Consider the following 23881-nt stretch of genomic DNA (forward strand, 5'->3'; position numbering starts at 1 on the left):
CACTCAGAAAAATACTTGTTACTCACGCTAAAATCACCTCAGGTTGGTGCATATGCACACAATTTAAACTTTTAATTTTAAAAGTATCATTTTACATTTTTTCAGATTACGAATTTAGATAGGTGTTATTTAATAATAATAATGAGTTTTTTTTGTATTCGAAAATCAAGAAATTCAATGTATCTGATTTTATAAAATATTATTTAAATAATACGAAATAATATTTTACAATTTAATAATCGAATTTCTTTTTAAAAAAGGTTATTATTATTTTATAAACTTCCATTTATTATGAAAAAATTTAGATAAAAGATAAATAATGTTTCATAAATGCAATAAGAAAAACAGAAAAAGCTTAAGCTTTTTTTTGTATATCATTTTTTTCTTCTTCAAGTATTCTTAAGTTTATTCGACATCAAAGTCGTCACTCTGTTGATTTGTTTGCTTTGTTTTGGTTGCGCTTTCAGTTTTAAACAAAATCTAATTGACGTTTCCTTTTTATCCCCCCAACGCACCTTCCCCTCCCTACAATTTTTGAGCAGCAACAACACCCACAATTTAGTCTGACAGTCCCGTATATAACAACATTGTTTTGTTTTTGTTTTGTAATTAAAATTCAAATATTGTTTATCTAAGAGTCCGCATTTTACAAATTCCACTTTCGTACTTTGTTTACTTTCATCGAAAATATTCGTTTATCTAAATCATTTGTTACATTTAGGCTTTGAACTGAATTGAGTTCTTTTCGTTGCGAAAAAAATAATAATTTTAATATCAGTTTAGGTTACAAAACAATAGTTTTAATAATTGGGTTAATTTATTGGTGTGGTTACGTGAGAAATATACAGCTAAGGGCATTTTAATAAAACACTTATTAAAAGGTTGTTTCTAAAAACTACTAAAAAACTACAAATAGGTCAAAGTCGATTCCGGATCACAATCAGAAGCGCCAAAAATGTTGTATTGTCTTAGTATATGGATATCAGGAGTCTACGATATTTTTATGCATACCTCATAGTCTCATTTAAATTTATTGGCGGTCGTTGAACCTGAAAAATTATTATTTTAATCAAAACAACACTTTTGATTCATCAAGTTTGTTTATTTTTGTCTTCGTTTATTTTGGTTTATCTAAAATTATTGGAGAAATAAAATAACAAGAAATAGGACACAATACGAAAAACAATTCATTGCTCTCTGTTTAAATACTTAAAATATACAAATTTTAAAAATGTTTAGACGGCTGTTGTGTAGTTTCTTTGCATTACAATTTAATTCGTTTAAAATATATATATATATATATATTTTTTTAAAATAATAATTTTTAAAAGCGTGCAACTGCTCCTGAACTTTTTCGTTGGACATTTTTAAATTGTTTAGAAAAAGTCTTTGTTTATAGTATTCGCTATTGCTCAAGCTGACTTGTGCATTCGGAGTTATTACTTAAAATACCGGCTGCTGCAAACAGTACAATAGTTATTAAAATGAACTCAAATCCTCTAAATATCCAGAGAGCAGTTGCAAATATGGACACCGACACCACTGCATGATATTTGACAACATTCTGTTTGCCTCATAGAATAAATATTTTAACAATTTAGTTTGGTTTAAAAAGCGTTTACCACATTTGCTCCATTTATATAGTACTAAACTAGACGTCTGTATAAGAAGTACTCAGCTAGAGTATTGTATGCATATATAAAACTATACCGTATCATAATTTGTTTATGTAAGCTACCTTTCATCGAGTGTTCGCATATATGTTTGTATATGTAAAAAACCTACAGACATGAGTTCATGAGTAACTACAAATTCCTACCGCAACCAAACTAATTCCTTGGGCAGCTCCCAGCAATCGTATTTTGGGCAAAGAAAGGGCTGAATCTCGAACGCATTGAAATTAGCTCAGATTACAAAACAAATCAATTCCGTTTGGTCAGTTTTCCCGGTGTTTTGGGTCAGCAATTCTTAAAATTATATTGTTTCGTTTAGCACTTGATTGCAGTCATTTCGGGTCGGCCTAAAATTCCTTTCTAGCCCTTCACTAAGCCTAGGTCACATCTGAGTATTTATTTTCTTTATATTGAAGTCATTTGCACCATAACCGACATTGTTTAAATTTTTTTTCTAAATATACCCTTTAGTTGAATCATTTTTGTACATTTCAGCAATTCAAGAAGCTTTTAAAGTTTTACAACTCAATTTTAATAATTTTAGTTTTAGCTTTAGTATATGCTTTGTTTTAATGAATTTAACTCCAAATTTTTGAAGTGAACATTTTAAAACATTTCTGCTATGGCTTATGGACAGTTTAGAAGTGAGTAACTTTTTTCTCAAGCATATTCAGTTTATTGGGTTATTCGATGATTTTCGGCGTACAAATTGTAAACTTCATTGAAATCAAGTCGAGGGAAAATCATGTCATGTCAGCTAATCTATAAATGAAACTCAGAGAAGATTATGCCTATATCGCAACATCGATCGCTAAGAAATACAATATGTTATACATATATATATAGTTATGTATATATCGAATTATTTATCACTGTGGCTGGTTTTGTGTTCTGTTTTTCTGTTGACCTACTGTGCGTCCTGAACCGCAGCCTCGCCGGATTCCGATTCAAAAACATCATCGGATTCCTGGCCAACGTAGTCAATCTCCTCATCTCCCTCCGCCTCATCGTTTTCGTCGTAGTCATCGGGATATTCCCCAAACTCGGAGGATTCACCAAGCGTCCAGGCGTCGTTTTCCACGGAGTTTCGAGGACTGTAGCTGTTGCCGCCGCTCGTGATGGTCAAATTGTTGGCTGGGCGCAGCACACTGTATGTAGGAAACAATTTATTAGTATTTCATTTAAGTCTCAAAATAATAATGTATATTAATATTTCTATATGCATATTTCGAAATGCAAACAATTTGGATGGTGGTATGTGATGTGTTCTTTCTCGATCTCAGGTGAGTTTTATTCTAGCGAGTTCTAAGAAAGCTTTTAATCGTTGTCTATGTGTTAGCTTGTTCTACTGACTGGTTTATGTGTGGTTAGCGGGTTTCGTGGTTAGGGTGGTTAGGGAGTCGCATGTTAAATGTGATGTCGGTTAGGCATTAAACAGGACAAACATTTGTACACTTTACAAAACCATATGAGAAATATTAACTTAAAATGTAATATTATATGGTTGGTTAAATAGTTAGGGTTGCAGCAATTTACAGAGTAATGAGAAATTTTTATTTTCGAAATTGCCAGAGCAAACGCTTGACTGTAGAATTTTGAAAGATTTGGAAATTGAAAATGGGTTTTTGATATTTGATTGCCTCAGTGATAGTATGAAAAATCTTTATTTATACTTTAGTAATTTATCGTTTGAATTTTGAAACAAAAAAAATTAAAATAATATAAAAAGCTAAGAACGTGGTTGTCAGTTAACTATAGATAACTATTTGTTATTGATTACTACATATGGCAGAATATATAGAATTTGTTATTCTTTTTTTTTGTATTTAAAAGCTTTACGATATTTTCATATAACACCTCAATCAATAGCTTATCACCTCAATTTCAATTTCCCTAATAAGCTACGAATGCAGATTATAAAAAAAGTGATTCCTAAAACTGATTAACGTTTTTTAATATTTCCTTTAAATAGTTTGAAATTTATTAAAGTAAATATTTGCTTTCAGTTACAGGAATCCCTCTAATAGTTTGAATATAAATTTCGAATTGATGCGGTTAGTTTTTAATCTTCGAGAGCATTTTATTGGTCGAATTCGTTGCTCAGCCAAACAAAATCAAATGAAGCCGCACAAGACAAAGAAACTAACGAACTGACGAACAAACAAATTGGTCGAGACAATTGCACAACGGCGAGCAACAACGAAATGATTGATATATTTATGCATATAATATTCAACAGTAAATTTACTACTGGTTCTTGAGGAATTCTCTATTACATTGGCAAATGATAGCCCCACAATTGGCTTCGGGTTGACCGTCGTAATTTCATATATCTTTCTAGTTGTCGTTGCTTTGGAAAATCGTATTTTTGGTGGATACTACGCGCGATAGATCCGTTTTCAAAATGATCGTTGTTCGATTCGATTTGGCGATTGTGTGTGGCACTAGAACTGAATCCTAGTGACACAATCTGCTGCTGCCGCTGCTGCTTGCACCGTGTTAGATCGTGTGGCATGTGTTTGTAGTGGAAAGTATTTGGTTTTCTATTTGGGTTTCGTGGAAAGATAGTCAACTGAATGTTTTGGTGTGGTTGGGTCGGTTGATGACTCAGAAATCGGTAACTAGCACACCATCCGTTGGTCATAACTGTCCACGGCGATAGTGGGAGCGTGATGGTCTACCGATTATTGTTATTGGATTGTTTTTTTGGTTTTTCGTAGTGTTGATTGGTTGTGGTCGTGGTGTTGTGTTGTGTTGTGTGTCGGGGTGTACAGAAATTAAAAGAGAAGAAATCAATTAGCAAAATCATAAGTACAGAATGCTGGATCATTTACGACATAGTTCCTATTCATCCGATATTACTGAGCGGTGTTAGGGTACAAGTTCAATACTGAACTCGTTACTTGGCCACTACGAAAGTTAAATCAAGAGAAAACTAAAATTTCAACTAGGAGTGAGTCATGAGAGATTGTTGGATTACAGCTAAAGTATTTGTCTATGTCCAGAACGCACCTTTACCTCTAGCCGCGATATTACCCACAACCTTAAGCTAATAAAAGAACCGAAATAAAGGTTACAAATCAAGTTCAGATAAAATAAGTTTAGAATAGTGTAAGTATAAAAGAGTCTTCCTAAAAAAATGTTTCTAAAAATTCAGACTTAAAGTAAATAGCTAATATTCGGTTATATACCACACATGTATGCTTATTAGCCACTATTACATACACGTTTAATTTCTATTTTGTGACAAGATCGGGTCTAAATGGGTTTTAAAGTTTATTTGAAGTGACCTAGTTGGATAAGAACATTAAAAAACTATATAGCATTTCATAGCTTTACTTGAAAAGGAAAAAAAAATTGTTTCATAACTATACCTTCTAAATAAATTCTTCAATGGAAAATAGTCTCGATCTGTCGAATATTTTAGAATGTATTACTTTAAAAGTCTAATGAGAATATTTTGATTTGGAAACTTTATCCTTGCTAAATAAGAATTTTAAGTATAAAATAACAATATGTACTATTTATAAGATAAATATTCCTAACAAAGTACCTAAATGATCTATAAAAAAAACTGGGTTAAACAAGTTGAAGGTCACCTAAAGCGATCAATCTGTCTATCAAGAGGACATTTCCAACTAATGACCGTCTAATTTACCTCTCAAAAGGCATATCATCGGCCTCATCGTTAATATGTCGCTGAGCTTCGCTTTGGGCACGTCGAGCCTCTTCCTTCCTGCGCCGATCCTCGGCAGCCGCCTTCATGGGATCGTAGGTGGACCGACGCTTCCACATGGCCATTTCGGCCTCCTTTTGCTTGTTAACTGCAACCAATAATGGTGTCTCATTAGATAAGCATTAAATAGAGTTAATAATTAGGGGTACCTGAAGCATCACGCCGCATGGCAGATGAGTTTCTCGATCCCGGATTGCCGCCACCCAGGGAGGTAGTGCTGGTGTTCATCACAGAGGCAGCACTGCGCACACTCCGATTACTGGCCCGCGTTCCCTCGCCACGACTCAAGCCCATGGAGGAGGCACTGGGACTTCGCTTCATCTGATCCGCTGGCTTCAGCGTACTTTTGGCGTCATTCTTGCGCAGAAAGTTATTGGACTGCGCCGACTTGTACTTGGAGATGTCCAGGTATTTGGGTTGCACGCGCTGCTGCTCCCTCGGATTGGAGTTGGAGTTGACGCCAGCACTGGCCGTCTGCAGCAGCTGCTTCTTGGCATTGGCCAGCGAACTGGGCACCTGCTGTGCCAGCCGACTGAGGCTTGTTTCCCGGGGCATCGACTGGCGGGTGTTGCGACTGCCCGATCCTGGAGCCATCCTCGTCGCGCTCTTAATTCCCCGGCGCGGCATTTCGGGCGTATTGGGACAGGCAACCAGGCCAGCTCCACTTTGTGCCATGCTCAGCTTTCCCGCTGGTGCTGATGTGGGTTTGGCCGGAGCCTGTGATCCGGCCACTCTTTGCTTGCTCCGCTCGATCCGCATCAGCAGAGCCTTGTTCATGCGCGTGTTACTCAGCGGCACTGAGCCCTGTGGGTCCTCATGGTTCTCCTCCGCCTCCGCCTCCTCCTCCTCGTTGCTGGAGTAGTAGGCCCCAGTGGTGCCCAGTTCATCCTCATCGTTTATGTAATACTGCAACTCATTGTCATAGTCGCTGTAGGCCTGCTCAAAGTTATTGCTGCTGGCGGATTTCTTTAGCTGCTGCTGCTGCTGGTGAGCGGTGCTCAAGGCGTGGGCGTGGCGGGCAGCGGGCGGTGTGTAGAGGTTCTGGAAATTGGGACGCGCCTGACGCACCGGATGCTGTCCCTGTCCCTGCTGCTGCTGGAAGCTACTCGATCGACGCAGCGGCGACATGGGTGCAGCAGCTGGCTCAACCTGCTCCACATCCTGGCCAGGATCGTACTCCAGGGAGTTCTTGCGGCGACGCAATTGCTTGAGCAGATACTCGCCGCTGGTGAGCAACTGCAGCTGCGCCTCGTTGATGCTGCTGGTCATGAGTGCCCGGTGGAGCGGAGATCGTCTATAGCCACCGCCTGCACCGGCGGTCATTCCCGATTCCAGGCTATGCTGCGGACTACTCTGAGCCGGTGACTTGACGGAGCTCCTGCGCGAGAGCGACTGCTGCAGGTTGCTAATGGCCGCAGCCGTTTGCTCCAAATAGGCATCCGTTGGCGGTCGCGAGCGACTGGCACTGCGCGCACGTCCCAGCGTGTGCAGCGGCGAGGGAATCTTGCTGGGACTCTTGGGTGGCTTGTAGGGTGGCTCCACCATCTGTCCGCCGCCGATTCCACCAGCTCCGACGCCATGGCTGCACAACGCCGGATCGCTGGCGTAGTCACAGTCGCCCAGCAGGCGATACCGCTCCGCCAGACTGCGATTGAGCTTGGCCGCCGCCGCATACTGTCGCTGCTGGTTGTACAAACTCAGGCTGTCGTCCGTCAGAGAGTCTCCGCACGTATCCGAGCAATTGTAGCTGCGTGTCATCAGTTGCTAAAAAATTAAAAATTTATTAACATTTGTACTTTAAAAATCCAATAAATGAGCTATGGAATTGCAAGGTACTGGGCTTTTAAGCTAATTGCTTTTCGCTATATTTATTATTACATATTTAAATACTTTTACTTTTCCTAACCCACTTTTAAAACAAAAACTTAAGAGATAGTTTAAACAATCTTCACATAGCCCAAAAAAGTGTGCTTCACTTTACAACTTTGAAATGACATGGGTTTGTGTCCGGACTAAAGATGACTTTACTTTGTGTAAATTGTACATTATATGTAGAACCCATGTAAGTTACAAAAATAATCAAAATATTATGAATTTCATTTAAAAAACGTTATATTTTACCACTACAATTTAAATGATTTACTGTCTAATATTTCCTTTGCCTTCACATGCATCCAAAAACTATATAATAGCAATTCATTGAAAAATTAAGCATATCAACCGTAAGAATAGTTTTTATCTTTCATAACAATCAAGTTCATTAAAGTGAGATACTCAGATTTAACAAAGTTAGTTAGCTTATGATCGCAGACTGACTGTGATGAATCATATTAGCAATCTAATCGTGTAGATTGTTAATAGGATGAGGTAAACAACGCTTGCTAAATAACGTATACGTCATATTAGCTTGGTAAATGGGTTAAACTGATATAAAATCAAGCAAACATTTCTTTAAGAAAAGTAAATATTCGGTTTTCTTTTTTAAACTTAATACAATAAGTTCTGTATGAAATTAAAAGAACAAAGTCATTCCTAATTCTTTACAAATAAAATCCAAACCTTAAGTGGATACACAAACAATTTTGTTGTTAAATTGGGTTATAAAGCATTAAACCGAATTGGGTGATAAATGTTCAATCTTAGGGTGACTCATTCACTGCCAAACTAGCCAGACAAGATTTAACCAATCAGATGGGATTTTTCCATAAATTAATTTATCAAAGTCTGCAGTTCGAACGCCGTGCGAAACCGGTTGGCCAGAACTTACCTGTGCCTGCGCTTGGGCCTGCTGCTGTTGCTGCTGCTTCCGGCGACTGGCGCTCGTGCCACTAACATCCTGGGCCAGACTTCTGGCCCGGGCATTGCGAGCCCACTCCTGGATCCAGTCCTGCTTGGTCTGCGCCGTCTGCAGTAGGGCGGCCTCCGAGCTCTGGGTGGGCGTGGTGGGTGTCTCCGGCAACTGGTGCTGCTGCTGCTGCTGCTGCTGATTGGTGCTAGTGGTGAACACGTTCAGGCGGTACTCCGCCTTCTGCCGATCGGTGGCCGATCCGGACAAGGCCTGTGTGTGCCTCAGTTTAGCCTCATTGCTCACGTACTCGGAGCTGTCGATCTGCGAGGTGGACAAGCTGTGCGAGTGCCGGGTGAGCTTGGGATGCGTGTCCAAGGCCCGTTGTTTGGCCAGCACTCCACTGGTGGTCACACTAGTAAAGCAACCCATGTCCGCTGCCGGCGACGGAGGAGTGGGAGGCGATGGGGGCATCTGCTGACGCAGCACGCGACTCTTCAGTTGATCCAGATAGGCACCTGTAGATAAAAAAAACAGCTATCAGTATATATTCTATTAGGAATATATTTTTTAAGGTAAACTAATTTACCGAATTACACAGGGACCGATATCATTATAAGTAATACAATAATAAAAAATAAAATTATATGATTAAATAATTTAAACATTAATTTCTGAAAAATTCATGTTGAAATATAAATATTATATTAGAACATATTATATTTATATTATTTTTACTATTTTTAAAAAATGTACAACTTTTATATATTTTGATTTAAACCGAAAATAATAAATAACTGTTTATATGTATAACTCAAGTTAGTTTAAATGTTTAAAGCTTTCACTAGTTCATGTTAATAAAGTAATTTGAATTATTTACGATTTTTATAGAGGTATAATAGAAACAAAGCTGATATATTCAAACAAATTTCAAAACAATTTTTGTAAAATGTTCTAATCTTCCATTTAAACATTGTTGCTATATGTATATCATAAAACAAATTTTCCTGACCTGTTGAGCTCCTCTGGGCTGGCAGTTGCTGTGGTAGCTGCTCCTGCAACGGCGTCTCATGGTAGTAGTTCACCTCCAGGACATTGCTGCCCCGACTCGACTTCACTGGCAGTTGTTTGGGCCGCTGCTTGGCAGCCGCCCCCTTTCCGTTCCTATCGATGTTCATGAGATCCTTCTGCTCCTCCGTATAGTTGTCCCCGTCGAGGGTGTAGGTGCCCGCCTCGCTGACAGCATCGTTCTCGGACTGCGTCTTGCCATCGGCCAGCGGTGGCTGTGGACAGAACATCTCCACCTGGCGGAGGGCCAGCTGCATGGCGGTGGAGCGGGGTGTGAACTGATTGGCCGTGCGATTGGCCACCAGATTGGTGGTGCCCTTGGTCGCCGCCGGCGGATGTGGCAGTTTGGAGCGACTTGTGGGTCTGGTTGCAGCGGGTGCTGCTGCACTGGGCTCCGGCGCATTGGCCGAGCTCCTGGGCGACCAGCTGTGCCGCTTGGAAGCGTCCCGCACCCGGGAGGCACTGCGATCCCGCACCCGCATCTTCACCTGCACCGGAGGCGCCTGCTCACTGCTGGGCGTGGCCGCCGTCAGCGAGGACATATCATCCGCCATGCTGCTGCCGGCATCCAAACTGCTCCTCTGCGACTGTCGTCCACTGTTCGAGGTCGCGGTGGTCGTGGTGTTATCCTTTTCCGTCTCCAGCTTGGACATGGAGGCGCCTCGCTTGTGGCGACTCTGGAAACGTTCCATCATGTTCTTGTAACGCGCCGCCTGAGCCGCAGAATCGTTCTCCGAGGCATCGAAATGATCAATGGTGAAGGCCAGCGCCGCTTTCGGTGGTTGCATTCGACTCGCTCGAGTTCTCCTCCTCATCCACACCGTATTTATGGTTGGCATTGATGTTGGAGTTGCTGTTGCTGTTGCTGTTGCTGTTGGAGCTGCTGTGGCCAGGTGGAGTGCCATGCTGATGGTTCGCTCTGCCTTGTGCCGCCGCTGCAATGGAAGAGCAAAGAAGCACACAGACACACAATTAAATTAGCATTTATTTACAGTTATTAATATTATTATTTTTTATTATTAGCGTTTAAGCGGTGAAAACGAAACTAAGCTGCTGGCGTAAATTAAACTGAACTCAACTGATCGCAACTGAAGTGGCAAGCAGACGAGAAAAAAACACAGAAGAGTGGAGAAATTCAGGGGCGGATCGGAATTGATGCTAGAAACGACTATTTTGTAATTGATAAGAAATAGGCTTAAATTACTCACTCATGTAGTATTAGAAAAAATATGGCTAACAGCCTACAAAAGTTTTTATTCATTATAATCAACATTTTCTTAGTGCAAAATCAAATTCGGGTCTTTTGAAAAAATAAAAATACGATTTCTAAACGATTTGCCACGATTTTGTTTTTAAATATAGATGTGTGATGGCTTGCTAAACAGCAACTCATTTAATGTAATATGTTTATTAAGAGAACAACATAGTTATTAATATAAACATATGTACAAATTCAAAAAACTTGTTTATAAGCCAAATAAAGATAAAATCAATTATCTTTTGACAAATGAAAGAAACACCTAAACTTATAAAATCACCAAAAGCTAGACAATTGAGTAACATCTGTGATATTGCTGTTTCCAACTTCGGGGCAAATAAGGAAGTGTACGTACGTCAAGCTGCATCCCGGATGACAATAGCAAAGATATAGCGCTCTCCAGCAAGTTCAGCCTATTCAAGGGCCCCGGAATGCCCACCTGCAGTTGGAGGAGATCCCTCACCGCTTCCGCAAACAATTTCTATACATTTCCGCGGCCAAAGCACGGGCAAAAAGAAAATCAAACAATTTGCTTTCAGCTGTGCCACGCGAAGTGGCACAAGCACATACACCGAGCAGAGGTGGGAGACCATCTAGGGGGCCGCCGCCTCTCAGAATCGTGATCTATGGATGGGTAGCTTCTACATGTACGCTATAAGGCTAAATAAGGCGGTGGTCGGCTGCCAGTGGCCGGCAAGTGAAGGTTAGAGTTCGGTGATTTCGGTCAATTGTAGGTTGTTTTTTTTTTTGCTACCAGAAAACAGGGGCAGACCCACAAAACTTTTACGCTCTGCCAAACTTTGCTGCTGGTCGTGGAACTTCCGTTTCGTTTGCCATGAAAATATATTTCAAATACCATATCCATAATTAACATAGATTTCACAGCCTTATTTTGAATGAGTTTTTGGTCACGAACGAAAATATATATTTTGTTATTATGTAGATGGGTAATTAAATGGGCAGTCAAAGTGATTATTAGCTTAGGTGTTAAATAAAAATTGATACAAAGATTAACTTCTCCATTAACAACGGTCTCAAATGACTATTAGTCATAAAATAATAATTGATGTTTTGCCTCTTGCTCATCTCTGCAGAAAGTTGAAAGTTTTTTAAATGAAAATTATTATTATAATAAGTACATCAAAAAGGTTCCGCATTAAGCTTACTTATTTTTGATTGGCAGAAATTAACTTGTTACTGTAATTGTACCCCACACAAGATACTCAGATATCAACCTCAGAACGCAGCTACTTGAAAAAAATATGCACTTTATTTTCTTTGTTCTCAATTTTCCATAAACACATGTGTGAATTTTTGCTCAGATTTCCACAATTTGTTTTTATTTACACAATGTTTGTTTACTTGTTCAATATTCAGTTTAATTTAACTGCAGCAACACTTTTAAATCATCTTATCTTTTTTGAGTGCAATTTTTATTGTTTTCTGTTATTTTCTTCGTAGAATTAAAATTTAAATGATTATAGAAAACTAAGCATTAACCCTAGGCCTACACTAAAACTGTTCTCTAATTTTTTTGTGGAAACAGAGCATCAAGTTATAGATTCATTTGTTTGTCATTAAGTCACAAAACAAAGCGAACTATTGTTTATAACAAATAGAGCACAGATGGTAACATACGGATTAGTTAGTGAAATCTTAGAAATGTACATACATAAGGGAATTTACATAAGAATGTTACAAGGAAGTTCCAATTTGGCATGAATCTAGAACGACATTATCCGCTTGTTGGTTTGTAAAATTTGCAATCTAATTTGGCAGGAAATATTTCCCCTTTCCATAGAGCGGAGCAATCATTGATAGACAATAGACCACAATAGGTAACGACGACTGGCTAACGGTAATTATGCTGCCCACTGTGCATGGCCATAAAATGTCTTCTATCGAGTTATCGGTGGGTCCCCCGTTCGAATCCCCCCGTGCCTTTGAATTTTTCTATGGGCCAACAATTGAAAACTGTTGGCACAACAATACACAAATGTCGGGTATTATTGCCATTACTATAACTATTGCCATTGCCGGCAGAGTGTGTGCCGAGTAGTAGAGCTCGTTCAAAAAAAAAACTCTTTTGTTGGCTTTTATTTGGTAGCCGTTGTGTAGTCGCTTTTACTTTCGCAATAAATTTAACAAAATACAGTTGGAGTGCAATTTATATATATATATTTTTTTTTTGGCTTTTGTTTGTCGGTCAGTTAGCTGCTTTTGTTTTTTTTTTTCGTTTTGGGAAAGTCGAGCAGTGGAAATTGCTTGACCGCCCGTTGGCTTTGGATCATTTACTTTTCACTTGTGGTTACTGCGAAGTGTTAAGATATTTCGGTTAGCAATTGTGCAGTCTGAGATAATCAAGCGAATGCTAAACGGAAATCGATAACGAATTCTCTCACGCTGGCCAATTGGTTTCCAATTGGTTTTGCTAATTGCATTTTGAGATTACGTCACCAGCGTTCGATCAGATATATAATTTCGGTTTGTAGTCTTTAGTTTCCCATTTCATTTGACTTGATTTAGGTTGCTTTTTTTGGACGGGTTTAAGTTCTCATATTTTAATAAATGTTATTAATAATTTATTTATAATTCTTTTGCGTTCGGCGACACCAGAGAAAGCCATCAGCGATCATCATCATCTGTCATCTGTGAATGAGGTCATCGACTGGCGGCCATTTGTTTCGCCTTATTATCTATCAGCGATTGTTTGGCTTTTACGGGGCATTAAAATATATACTTGAGATATTGTGGTGCTCGACTTGGAGAAGAAAATTGTTGGGAAGTAGTTCAATAATTCTTAGTTTCATGTTTTGCCAGAAAACAATCATTTGTATTCTTACTTACAAAAGCATTTTAAAGTCCAATATGTCATGGCCATACAAAATAAAAAATGTTCATCAATCATAGATACAAGATTGTGGAAATATTTCAAAGACATTTCTTGACGGAATATTTAAGAGCCTACAAATTTAATAATAAAACTAATTAAGCATGCCCAAAACATTATCAATTTGGGAACAAGGCCAAAACCAAGAGATTTGTTCTGAATCTATTTGATTCTTGGGTGTTTGCCAAGAATTAATGCCTCAAATTTATATTGGATTGGTATGTATAGTCAAAGTGATCAAATTGAATAGATTTAAGAAAAAAAATTGCACGTGACCAGAAAGGAAATATTAACAAATTTGAAGTTCAAATTATTTAACATTTCAGGGAAATAAATCCAAAATGTAAAATATATCCCTAGTTATTAAGATTCAAGATAAATTTCAGCCCGACTTCAAATACTCTAAGACATTCCAATACAATGAATCAGCTAAGCGGGTGACATAATTCACTCTACGCAGGGTTGGCCAACACTTTGTTTGTCTTTTATTGTCAATGGTACTTGGATCAAAACCTAAATTCCCAGGCATTCGTTTGATTACACCTTCCTTCAAGTGCGCTGATTTGTTTTTCATAAATCTCCCATTTCACAATGTTTATCAGTTTTGGTTTCTTTTCGCAGCGCTTGCCAAATCTTACACAATTATAGCAGTCGTCGTCATTATCTCACACATTTTCATTCCTTGCACGCAACTCATTGGCAAAATAAAAAATTCAAAAAGTGAAACAGATTTGTGACCGAGTATCTCGAAGTGGAAGTGGATGACTCAGCAGCAGCTGCGGGCGTTGATCGATGATCGGAGGTTACTGCGATCCGATCCAGGCTACTTTTTTGAATGCCAGACTTGCCAATAATAAGCAGAATTATTTATTTCAAGACAAAGGAATGCAGCACTCACCAGCGCAAATTGTTCAATGAAAACGTAAATAAGAATCGACCAGGCATTTTATTTTAATCGTTAATATTTGTTTTTTATTATATCCGAACTACGAAGATGCCTTGTTCGGAAATTTGCATCCAAAGCAAGAAATTTTATTTTTGAAAGCACTGTTGAAAAAGTTTTTAAGTGGTCTGCTGAAGTTTTTACTGAAAGTTCTTTTTGATTTTTGATTTTGAATAAGAGCCAAAACCGTGTTACACAGAAATAAATCTATATATTCATCACGTTGCAATTGCTTAATTGAAACACCTGAATACGATTTTATCTGAGACTTATACTAATGCCAAACAGAATAGAAAAGATAAATCAATCATCCTTTTACTTTTGTAACCATCAAACTTAAGAAAAATAAACTTTGCCTTTCGAAACTAACATTTTTTTTTGTATCTATTTTTAATTTTTTATTAGCTGGAAGTGGGAGTTTCATTGAAAAATTGTACAATCTAACCAAGGCAATAAGAAAAAATCTACACGTTAAAATCTATTCAGATGTTACATTTATATTTATTTTAAATCTTATCATTATTTGAATAAAACGAAAATATACTGAGATTATTAATATCAAGTAAAGTTTTATTACGAACCAACAAATCTGGCTAAAGAAAAACATATTAAATATTGAGCTTTGCCATTTCAGCAGAGGTGCTAGAAACAAAGACTTGAAATCAGTATTTCCGGACTTTCCAAAAAGGAGAAGAATATTGTGGCATTTCCAGATTGGCAACTTCTTAGTTTGGTGTCATAGGGCCATAAATATAAATATTAAAGCGAACGCAAGCTGATGTCACTTGCCGCTTTCGCAGGCTATTGATCCCGTTCCACTTTCTTGAAACCAGAATTGAGAACTTGCTTTTTAATCCAACTCGGCCCACTGTGCCAATCTGAACAACAACATAAACGAGGTGTGCTTGAGGGTGTGTGTGGTTCGGTGGGTTTGTGAGTGCCAGGCATGACTATTGCAATAAATATTTGCGCTTAGTGGTGGCCAGAGACTCGCACAAAATAACTTCATTAAAAATTCAAATTAAGAAAGAAAAAAGCAAAGACCAGCCTCAAACCTGAAACAACAAAAGCAAGAGCAACAACACTATGGTTAAATTAGCCATCAATTGTCGCCGGCTTTGCGGTTGCTGCTGTATCTTTTACTCATACAGTCGAACTTCTGTAACTTAAACTTCCATTGTGCCAAACAAAAAAACTGTGTGGTTTTATTTTGTCCAAAAAAAAAGCCCTCAAAATCGAGCAATTACAAGCAGTTGTCCAAGAGCTTATTAAATAAAAAATTTCGCAAACGTAATACCTTTATCAAATCATTTCCAGAAAAATAAAAAAAATTGGATTTATTGCCACTTTTTGTTTTCAGTATGAGCAGCTCATTTTTAGTACCCGTTATTAGAGAAAACAAAACTTTAACGTTGAACTATTTTTAAGGGTATTTAAATTTCTTACATCTAAACTCCATGCTCACTAAATAAATTTTATATATGTGTCTAAATAAGTTTAATAGTCATGAAGCAATTACTTCGGCTAATAAAGTAACGTTATATTTTTAAGGTGTCTTGATTTAGTATAGCATGCCATTTATACAGACCATAAAAATCCAGTATTTTAAAATGACAAGTTTTAATGACCTTTTTACAAATGTTTAGTCGTTTACGTAGGGCAAATAATACAAACAATTGGTTTGCGGCAAATGGAAAATGAATCTAATGGGATTACTATGATCCACTACTTTTCTTTTATTCGCGAAAGCAAATAATTGTAACTAACTTAGGTTTGCAAACAGAATAACTTTTAAATAATAGTCAGCTTATCTAATTGATTTATACTTATTAACAACCACTAGTTTTTTGGGCTATGCGATAGGGATATTACTAAATTCAATCTGTGGATGTGGTATTTGCGAAGTTAGCCTGTACATTGGATATCTCACCTTTCTCGGCCGGCGATGGTGGCGGCTTGCCAAGGCAGAACTTGCCGCAGGAGTCATCGATGGCGGCCCCGAGGCCCACGTAGCCCGGATTCATGGGGTTCCTGAGCTGCACATGTCGGGGGGAGGGGATGGGCGAGTTGGCCGAGGTCGTTCCATCCGGACTATCGATGATTTCGGCGATTTTCTTGATATTTTCCGGTGTGGTGTCGGCCTTCTCGCGTCCATCGCTACTGTTGCCATCTTCGTCGCCATATGTTTGTCGGCTGATGGACAAATTGTCGCGGCTCTTGACTTTGGATGAATCAGCTGCAGTGGCCACGCCCCCCACAGCTGATTGGGGGGCGGTGCCTGCTGTTGTTGCTGCTTCCACTGCGCCAGCTGATGCTGCTGCTGCTGCTGAAGTTGCTGTGTTTGTTGCTGCGCCCGTCGTGTCATTTGCGTATGATGTCATTTTAAGCCTTGGCTGGGTATAAATTTTGCAACAAATCGGAATTTATTGTTGGTTTTAGAAGGTACACCTATTTTCGCCGCTTTTCTTTGCCTACTTAGCTAATTAATTAGCTAGTCATTTCCACGTTTTCCGGCCTTCGTTGCGTGTTGTCTGCTACCTTTCTACTACGCTTTCCACATCCTGCTGCGTTCTGATGTCGTTTTGTGCGTAAAGTGAATTCCAGTGGGTTGCTTTTTGCCTGACGAACGGAGGTGTGAAAAGGACATTTACATGCGGTCAAACCAACAGTGGTGGTCGTAGTATTACTACTTTATAATTTTGATATTCAATAAACACAGCTTACTTATTAAAAAAAAATTCTTGAAAAACCATTTCTTACAACTTACAAGTAAAATTTATGTAAAAATATTTTTAAAACTTTTTATCTGTCTAAAACGCATAACACAGTTATAATAGGAAGTTTGTTTTATAAAACCATTTAATTACAAATTATCTTTTGATTTAATAGTAAGTTTCCAAGAATTTCGTATTGCATCCCTGTTATTATGTGAAAAACAGCTGAGTGTCTTAAAATTTAAAATCAGCTAAAACCATTACTACAAAACCTAGGGACCCAAACATAAAGCCTCTAATCTTTTGACCGCAATTGTAAGTTAAAGAACTGAAAAACACTTTTTATTTTCGAATTAAGGATGCGCGATCACGCCCCAAATGTAAACGGAAACACTGAGACACGTTGAATAGGTAAATGGCCAAGGAATTTTCAATTGTGCGACGTGTGTTTTCCGATTGGACACTTGGAAAACTATTCGGGCATTTCCACACGCGTAAAAATAGCCGAAAAGTTGAAAGGCAGATTCTTGGCTGCCTTTTCAAGGTTGCTTTTGTTGTGCCCGAAAAAAAACCTAATCAGATATTTTATTTTTACATTGAACACTTTTGGAGGCACACGCACACATACGCACATAAAGGCGCAGACACTTGAGGCCAACACATACACACTTTCAAGGGCAGGGTCCGATTGGACTTTTCAGTAGCATTTCCCTTTCTGTTTTCACTTGTTAAGCGGCTTTATATTCCCGTTGTTCTTTCTGCATTTGATAATGAACTTTTCTTTATCTTTGTCTCGATTTTCCGATTCGCGACACGCGCTCGTTGCTCAGACCAACGCTTACTCACGGAAATTTCAGTCAAGAATGAGCGTCGCAGGTGTGCGTGAGTTCAGTTGGCCTGGCCAAAAGTGACGTCGCGCGAGAGAGAGAGTGAGAGAGAGGCCGAGAGCGCGCACAAGTGTTGACGCCTATTAGCTTTTATTAGAGCTAGAGTTGATAGCTAGTTGTATTATTTTGTTTAAGCTTATAACGAAAACGCTCACTCTAGAATTTGAAATAAGAAAGCTTAAACCTATTCTCAAAAATAGACAAATTCAACTGTAACTCAACTATTTGTAACTTTTCGTTATTTAAAATCGATTGACTTGGCTTGAAAAAAGCATTGCTTGCAGCACTGCAAACAAACAGCTGGGAGTTGCCAGAGCAATGCAGAGTTGTCACTTTGCTCTCCGAAACTGAACTTTTCTTTTAAAAAACAAAAGCATTCAATGCCAAGTTAAAATTAAAAACAGATGGATTTCGTATTAGAATACAACACCTTATTTTGTATTTAACTCGTTTATTTGAGGACCATTCATAAACCAATAACTTTTGTCCAGAGGGGTGGCAGCCCTTTTTACGTGTCTCTCTGTTCGTCAATGGCTCTTTTCGGCTCTCCGCATTGATTGTTTTGGCCTGGCCAAAAGCTAATTAACCCGTTAAATAACACAGACCAGAACACAATACACAAAACAGATAATTCAACGAATGAATCGCTTTCTGCAGATTCACGCTTCACTAAGCACAAATATCCGCAGGCAGTGCACTCGACAGGTGGCCTTCAAGCTGCGACGCTAAAGCTATTTTTAAAATGAACACTTGCTATTACTCTCGCTTTTCGAGCGAACAGGTGTAGTTATTAACTTTACTTTAAATATCTCACAAAATGGATATTTAAGACTGAACTAAAGTCAATTGGCAGAAACAATTCCAATTGCCGCGCAAATAATGATAACAAAAAAGAGAACACAATGCGCGCTCTCTCGCTCTCTTTTCCTCCCCCTCTCTTTACATTTTGTATTGGCATTTACTGCCCACCAATTTTTTTCTCGCCCCCAAATTTGTGCACTTGTTTCGCGTTCGATTTTCTCAGCTTTTTTTTCACATTTCACTATTTCGATTAAGATTATTTTGGCTCGTTGAGATGCACTTTATATTCACACGATTATTAGGATTTATAGATGATTATTTACTTGCTGGAGAAGCAAAATAAACAGCGCCTGGAATTGCAAACTTTTTCGTTTGTTGTGCCAATCAGACTTAGTGTGGCCGTGCTCTTAAATCAAATTAAAGACATATATAGTATAGCCCAGGGCTGCCAAAATATAACGGTATTTTGATTTTAAATAATTAAATATTTAAAAAATAAATTTTTTATACGTTTTCCAAATTAATTCAATGATATTGTATTTTAAATAAACAACAAAACATTTTATTTGACTTATTGTCAATTTGGTTGAATACTGCACGAAGCTTAATAAATGTATTCCTCAAAAACTTTGAGTTTGGGTCTACAATTTTTTCTCGGAACTCGGGTGAATAAATTGTATAATTTACAATAAGTTTCTGTATATATTATTAATAAAGCAAGTATTTATTAGCTATAATCTAATCTAAGTTAATCATTTAATGTGGACCAATAAAATACAAAGAATGGGTGCGATCGGTAAAGTAAGCGTGGTAATGGGTGGCAAATAAATGTAGATATCAATAGATAACAACTAGAAATTGTTAATTTTATCCATTTTGAAGCCTTATCAAAATACCCACTTTCTTAATCAGATTTCAAACTAATTTGCAGGTGGTTAATTTTAGATACAATCAATTTTTAAGTTTTAAAATTGCATTTATTCAGACATACATGATTATATGTATTGGTATGTAAGCTATGCATGTGTATATGATTGGAGGGCACAAAACCAATCTTTATCTTTCTGTCTACCCCTGGGAGCTTACAAAACTAATAAAAAACGAACGCAAACTTTCAGACTGCGATGCTGACTTGGCTGATGGTTAGCATATGTGAATGCGGTAGCGGTTATATATACGTATATATAAATATAAATCTGTTTGCTTATAAATCGGTCCGCCAACTGTACACAAACTGATAAGTAACTGGGAAAGTAAAAGGAATGCGGAATACTTGGGGAATGCAACTTAGCGCCCGTTCCAGTGGCCCACATGTCCGTTCTCGAAGGCCAGGTTGATCCTAGGATGCGGAAGTGGCCTGGCGGCCTGCACTGACTGTCCGACCGGATCGTCCTCGAAGTACAGGCACTGCTGCACAAAGTTCAGGAATAGAACCTGCGCCTGGCTGGCCGCCGCAGGCAATGCCTCCAAATTAGCATCGCTGCAGAGTCCCTGGACCAACTGCTCGCAAATCCTCGTATTGGTATCCACATCGAACAGTGGCACGCCAAAACTAACGTCCAGCAGGGTCCACTCTTCAGTGGCATCGTCGTCCTCGTCCTCGTTTGTTGCCTGGCCAATCTCCTCCAGAGCCATTGGTATCTCCACGGAACTCTGCGACACCAGATCCGCACGACTGCTGCACTTGGCCAACTCGCTGGCCAGCACTTGGCTGCAATCCGGCGAGGTGAACTCATTGGCCGGACCATGTTCCGGCGTGGCAGCAAAGTGGTTTTCATCGGGGCTCTTCAACTGAAAGCTGGTCACCTCGTTGGTTGGCACATGGTTCGGTTTGCTGGGGGCTGCAATCGAAGAGCGCTTCTGGCGCTGCGCGGGCTTCAATCGCACCTGAAGCTCGTACTCTTCGCAGCCGAGATCAGGCACCCCAGTGTTCAGGAATGTTATAAAGCCGCACTGCTGGCGCAGGTCCAAGAGGCTGGACAGTTTGCGTACGGCTCGATGGGCGGCCCACTTGGCTTGGCGCGTGTCCGCCGGCTGGAATGGAAATGACTCGTAGTGAAGGACGCCGGCTGTGCGGATTCCATAGCCCTGCAGCAGCACACAGCCGTTCTTGAGCTGATCGTTCAGGTTGCGAAAATTCTCCGAGTTGAGCACATACGAATCAGAGTGCAGGATGTTGACCAGCAGTTTTCCATAGCCCAAAAACAAGCGGGGCAAGGCCTTCAGAACAGTTCCTCGGCAGAGCAGCAAACTGGGCGGTCCATAGCCTAAACACATTAAGTAGTTACCAAATATTCAATGTATTAATGTTCAAAATGTTCGTGTACCTGTGATATGGTTGTAAAAGAGCTTGCTCCACATGGGCGCCACATCGGAGCTGCGCAGGAATTGGCCAAAATAGGGAATGCTGAATGTGTGACTAAGCGACGCCGTCAGTGGCGAGGCTGCTATGATGAACTTGTACTTCTTCTCCAGGACGCGATCTCTGGTCTGCCGATCCAAGCCCTCCAGGCACTCCAATCGCAGCAGATCCAGCCCGCCTGGCAGCAAATGCCGCAGTGAGCAGATGGTAGAGCGCAGAATGACGGCGTGGGCAAAGTAGCGGGAGACGTCACCCTCGCCCTCCGCATCCAGAAGCGAAACCTGCTCCAATTCAGCCAGAAAGCTGTCCAGACTCTCCTCGCACAGCTTGCCCACTTCGAACATGGTTACAGCGTGATTCTTTAAGCCAGGTGATAGGTTGCCCATCATGAGGAATGCGGTGAGCGTGGAGTCGAACAGGAAGCCCACCCTCTTTCCGCTTTTCGGCAGAGCAGTAACAGAAGGAGCAGCCTGCTTTGCCACATCCTCTGTTTCCAGCTCCGAACTCAGCTCCTGTTCGTCGCTGTTGTTCATCTTTTCCTGGGGCGTGGTATTCAGATTGGCAAAGCTGAAGTCACTGGTGTTGCCATCCGAGGAGAGATAGCCTATGGAACTGCTGTCCTTATCCTTGTCCTTCTCCCTTTCCCTTTCCCTTGGGGTCTTTGGGGACTTGGGACTCTGGTCGAACTCGAAACTGCCACTGGCATGTAGGTTGTAATTCAGCGGTGTGATTTGCGGCGTTTCGGGTGTTTGCTTGCTGGTTGTAACCCTCCCAGCTGGAATGATTTGGCTGATTCAGCTGATCCTGCTTGCGATGGGCAAAGCCCAGCCGACAGATGAACGATATGGCCTGCTTCACGCTATCCAGCTCCAGTTGCAGCATGTGCGCCAGCTCGGCGATGGTCATGTGCTCATCCGCACTCACAAAAATCTTGTACAGCAGATTCTCGAAGTAATCGCCGCTCACCCGGTTCATCACAAAGTTGCGCAGCGGTGGAATGGATATTCTATCCTCACCGCTGATGGGCACATCCAAATAGATCAGACCCTTCCTGTACAGGCTGTGCACCACCTCGTGATCGCATTTCCCAGCCGGCTGGCCACCAAAATCGATGAGATCGTCGAGCAATCCTCTCTCCGCTGGCGTTAGATACCTGATGTCCGCTTCTAGGACATACCCAATGTCCAGTCGCCACCAGGGCTCGATGTGGATGCGCACGGGAAAGCGTGGCAGGAAGTCCAGCGGATTGGGCCGCGAGCCAAAGATCAAGGAGCGTGGCGTGTGGGTTTTCAGATCGCTGATCAGGGCCAGGTACTCATTGCGGCCAATGCCCAGCACTCGAAGGCAGTCGGCTGCCGTAAAGTTGGGCAATGTGTCATAGCTTTTGTCGCTTCTCAGCAGCTGTCCCAATACATCCAGGTAGTAGTTGAAGGGCGTGACTCTCAAGCCCTTGGTTATGATATCAGCCAGGTGATAGGGGAATGCCCCCAGCCCGTTGATGCTCTTCTGTACCAAGAGCTCGTAGTAACGCTGCTCACGGCGGAACACCTTGGCGGCCAGGTTGCCCCTAAATCGCAGCTGGTTCTTCAGGCTGTAGTTAAACACAAACTTCTCGTAGTCGCGCTGGTTATTGTGCAGCACGGACCGCAGGTGCACGGGCAAAAGCTCCCAGGTGACATTCCCACGCACGCATTGTTGCAGCTGGTTTTGGCAATTGTTTCCCGAGCCCGTGGACGCACTGCCTGCGCCGCTGGCCAAATCCTCTTGCTCCGTCATCTCGGGACTGGGATTGGGATTCTCCTGCTGGTCAAACTAGCTCATTCCATGGCATCCGGCTCCCGGAATCAAATATTTTCCTTATGCGTTTTATTTTCGTTTTTTTTTGTGCCGAAGAAACGTCGACAGCTGATAAAAAAAACGTGGGTGTTTCGCAACACTGGTCGATATTTATATCGAAAATTTGAAAGTTCGGTTATTAGGTGCCCCTAATATATTGACAATTTAATTATTTAAATCAAGTCAGAAGAAAAATATATTAAATTTGGTGACTGTCACCTGCTAATTTAATCATTAATGTTAGAATCGTTGGACGAATTATAAAAACTTTTTAAAAAATTGGTTTAAATTAAGCTTCTCTGAAATATTTTAGTGTCTTGTAAAATTTTTTTAAACAAAATTTTTTTCGGTTTTAAATTCGAGCACAATTAAAAAAAAATTGTCCACAAATTATTCAAGCATTTCTGTTGACTTTAATTTAAATTTTTATTAGCAATGATGTCTTCAATAAACGTAAAACTAAGTTCAAAAATAAGCATTGTTGTTTTTTGGGTAATCCAGGTAGTATGTATCATGTAATCACCAGTGGGCAGAGGTAGGAGGAATGCTGCTGGCCTTGGATAGAAATCCTTTACTATAAACGACTTCATGTCAGAAATTTAAAATTATTATTAAACGTTTTTTTTTGCTTTTAAATAACACGTACCATTAAAGGACAAGAATGATTTAAGTTGGTAAACTCCCTTGCAAATTTAAAAAGAAGTATTACATATGGATCGTAAGGTCTTCGGAGGAATTTGCAGAAATCCAACTTCCTATCCACCAGCCACGGCTTATAACCGTTCGCTTTTTTCAATATTTGCATCCTTCCCGTGAGATCGTTCAATGGTTGAAGAAAAGTTGCGTTAAAATTCAAAACCACTTTTTCCCGATTCACGGCTTTTAAGCGACACTGGTGAATCACAATTACTGAAGTACTTTGATTCTT

At 40.0% G+C, this 23881-nt stretch overlaps 2 protein-coding genes across 2 annotated transcripts; both read right to left on the reverse strand.

Annotated features, from left to right (window-relative positions):
* Positions 1-1081: 1081 nt before the first annotated feature.
* On the reverse strand, positions 1082-19155 carry LOC128258777 (uncharacterized). The gene is given in 8 exon segments (XM_052990644.1): positions 1082-2821; positions 5332-5497; positions 5559-7173; positions 8177-8712; positions 9207-10038; positions 10040-10197; positions 16284-16972; positions 19079-19155. Coding segments are annotated over 7 exon segments (3999 nt in total). The 5' UTR covers positions 16735-16972; positions 19079-19155; the 3' UTR covers positions 1082-2580.
* A 555-nt stretch (positions 19156-19710) lies between these two features.
* On the reverse strand, positions 19711-23050 carry LOC128258779 (protein FAM91A1). The gene is given in 3 exon segments (XM_052990646.1): positions 19711-21022; positions 21083-21869; positions 21871-23050. Coding segments are annotated over 3 exon segments (2790 nt in total). The 5' UTR covers positions 22894-23050; the 3' UTR covers positions 19711-20042.
* Between the last annotated feature and the right edge of the window lie 831 nt (positions 23051-23881).

Source organism: Drosophila gunungcola (assembly GCF_025200985.1).
Source record: "Drosophila gunungcola strain Sukarami chromosome 3L unlocalized genomic scaffold, Dgunungcola_SK_2 000003F, whole genome shotgun sequence".
Taxonomy (NCBI): Eukaryota; Metazoa; Arthropoda; class Insecta; order Diptera; family Drosophilidae; genus Drosophila; species Drosophila gunungcola.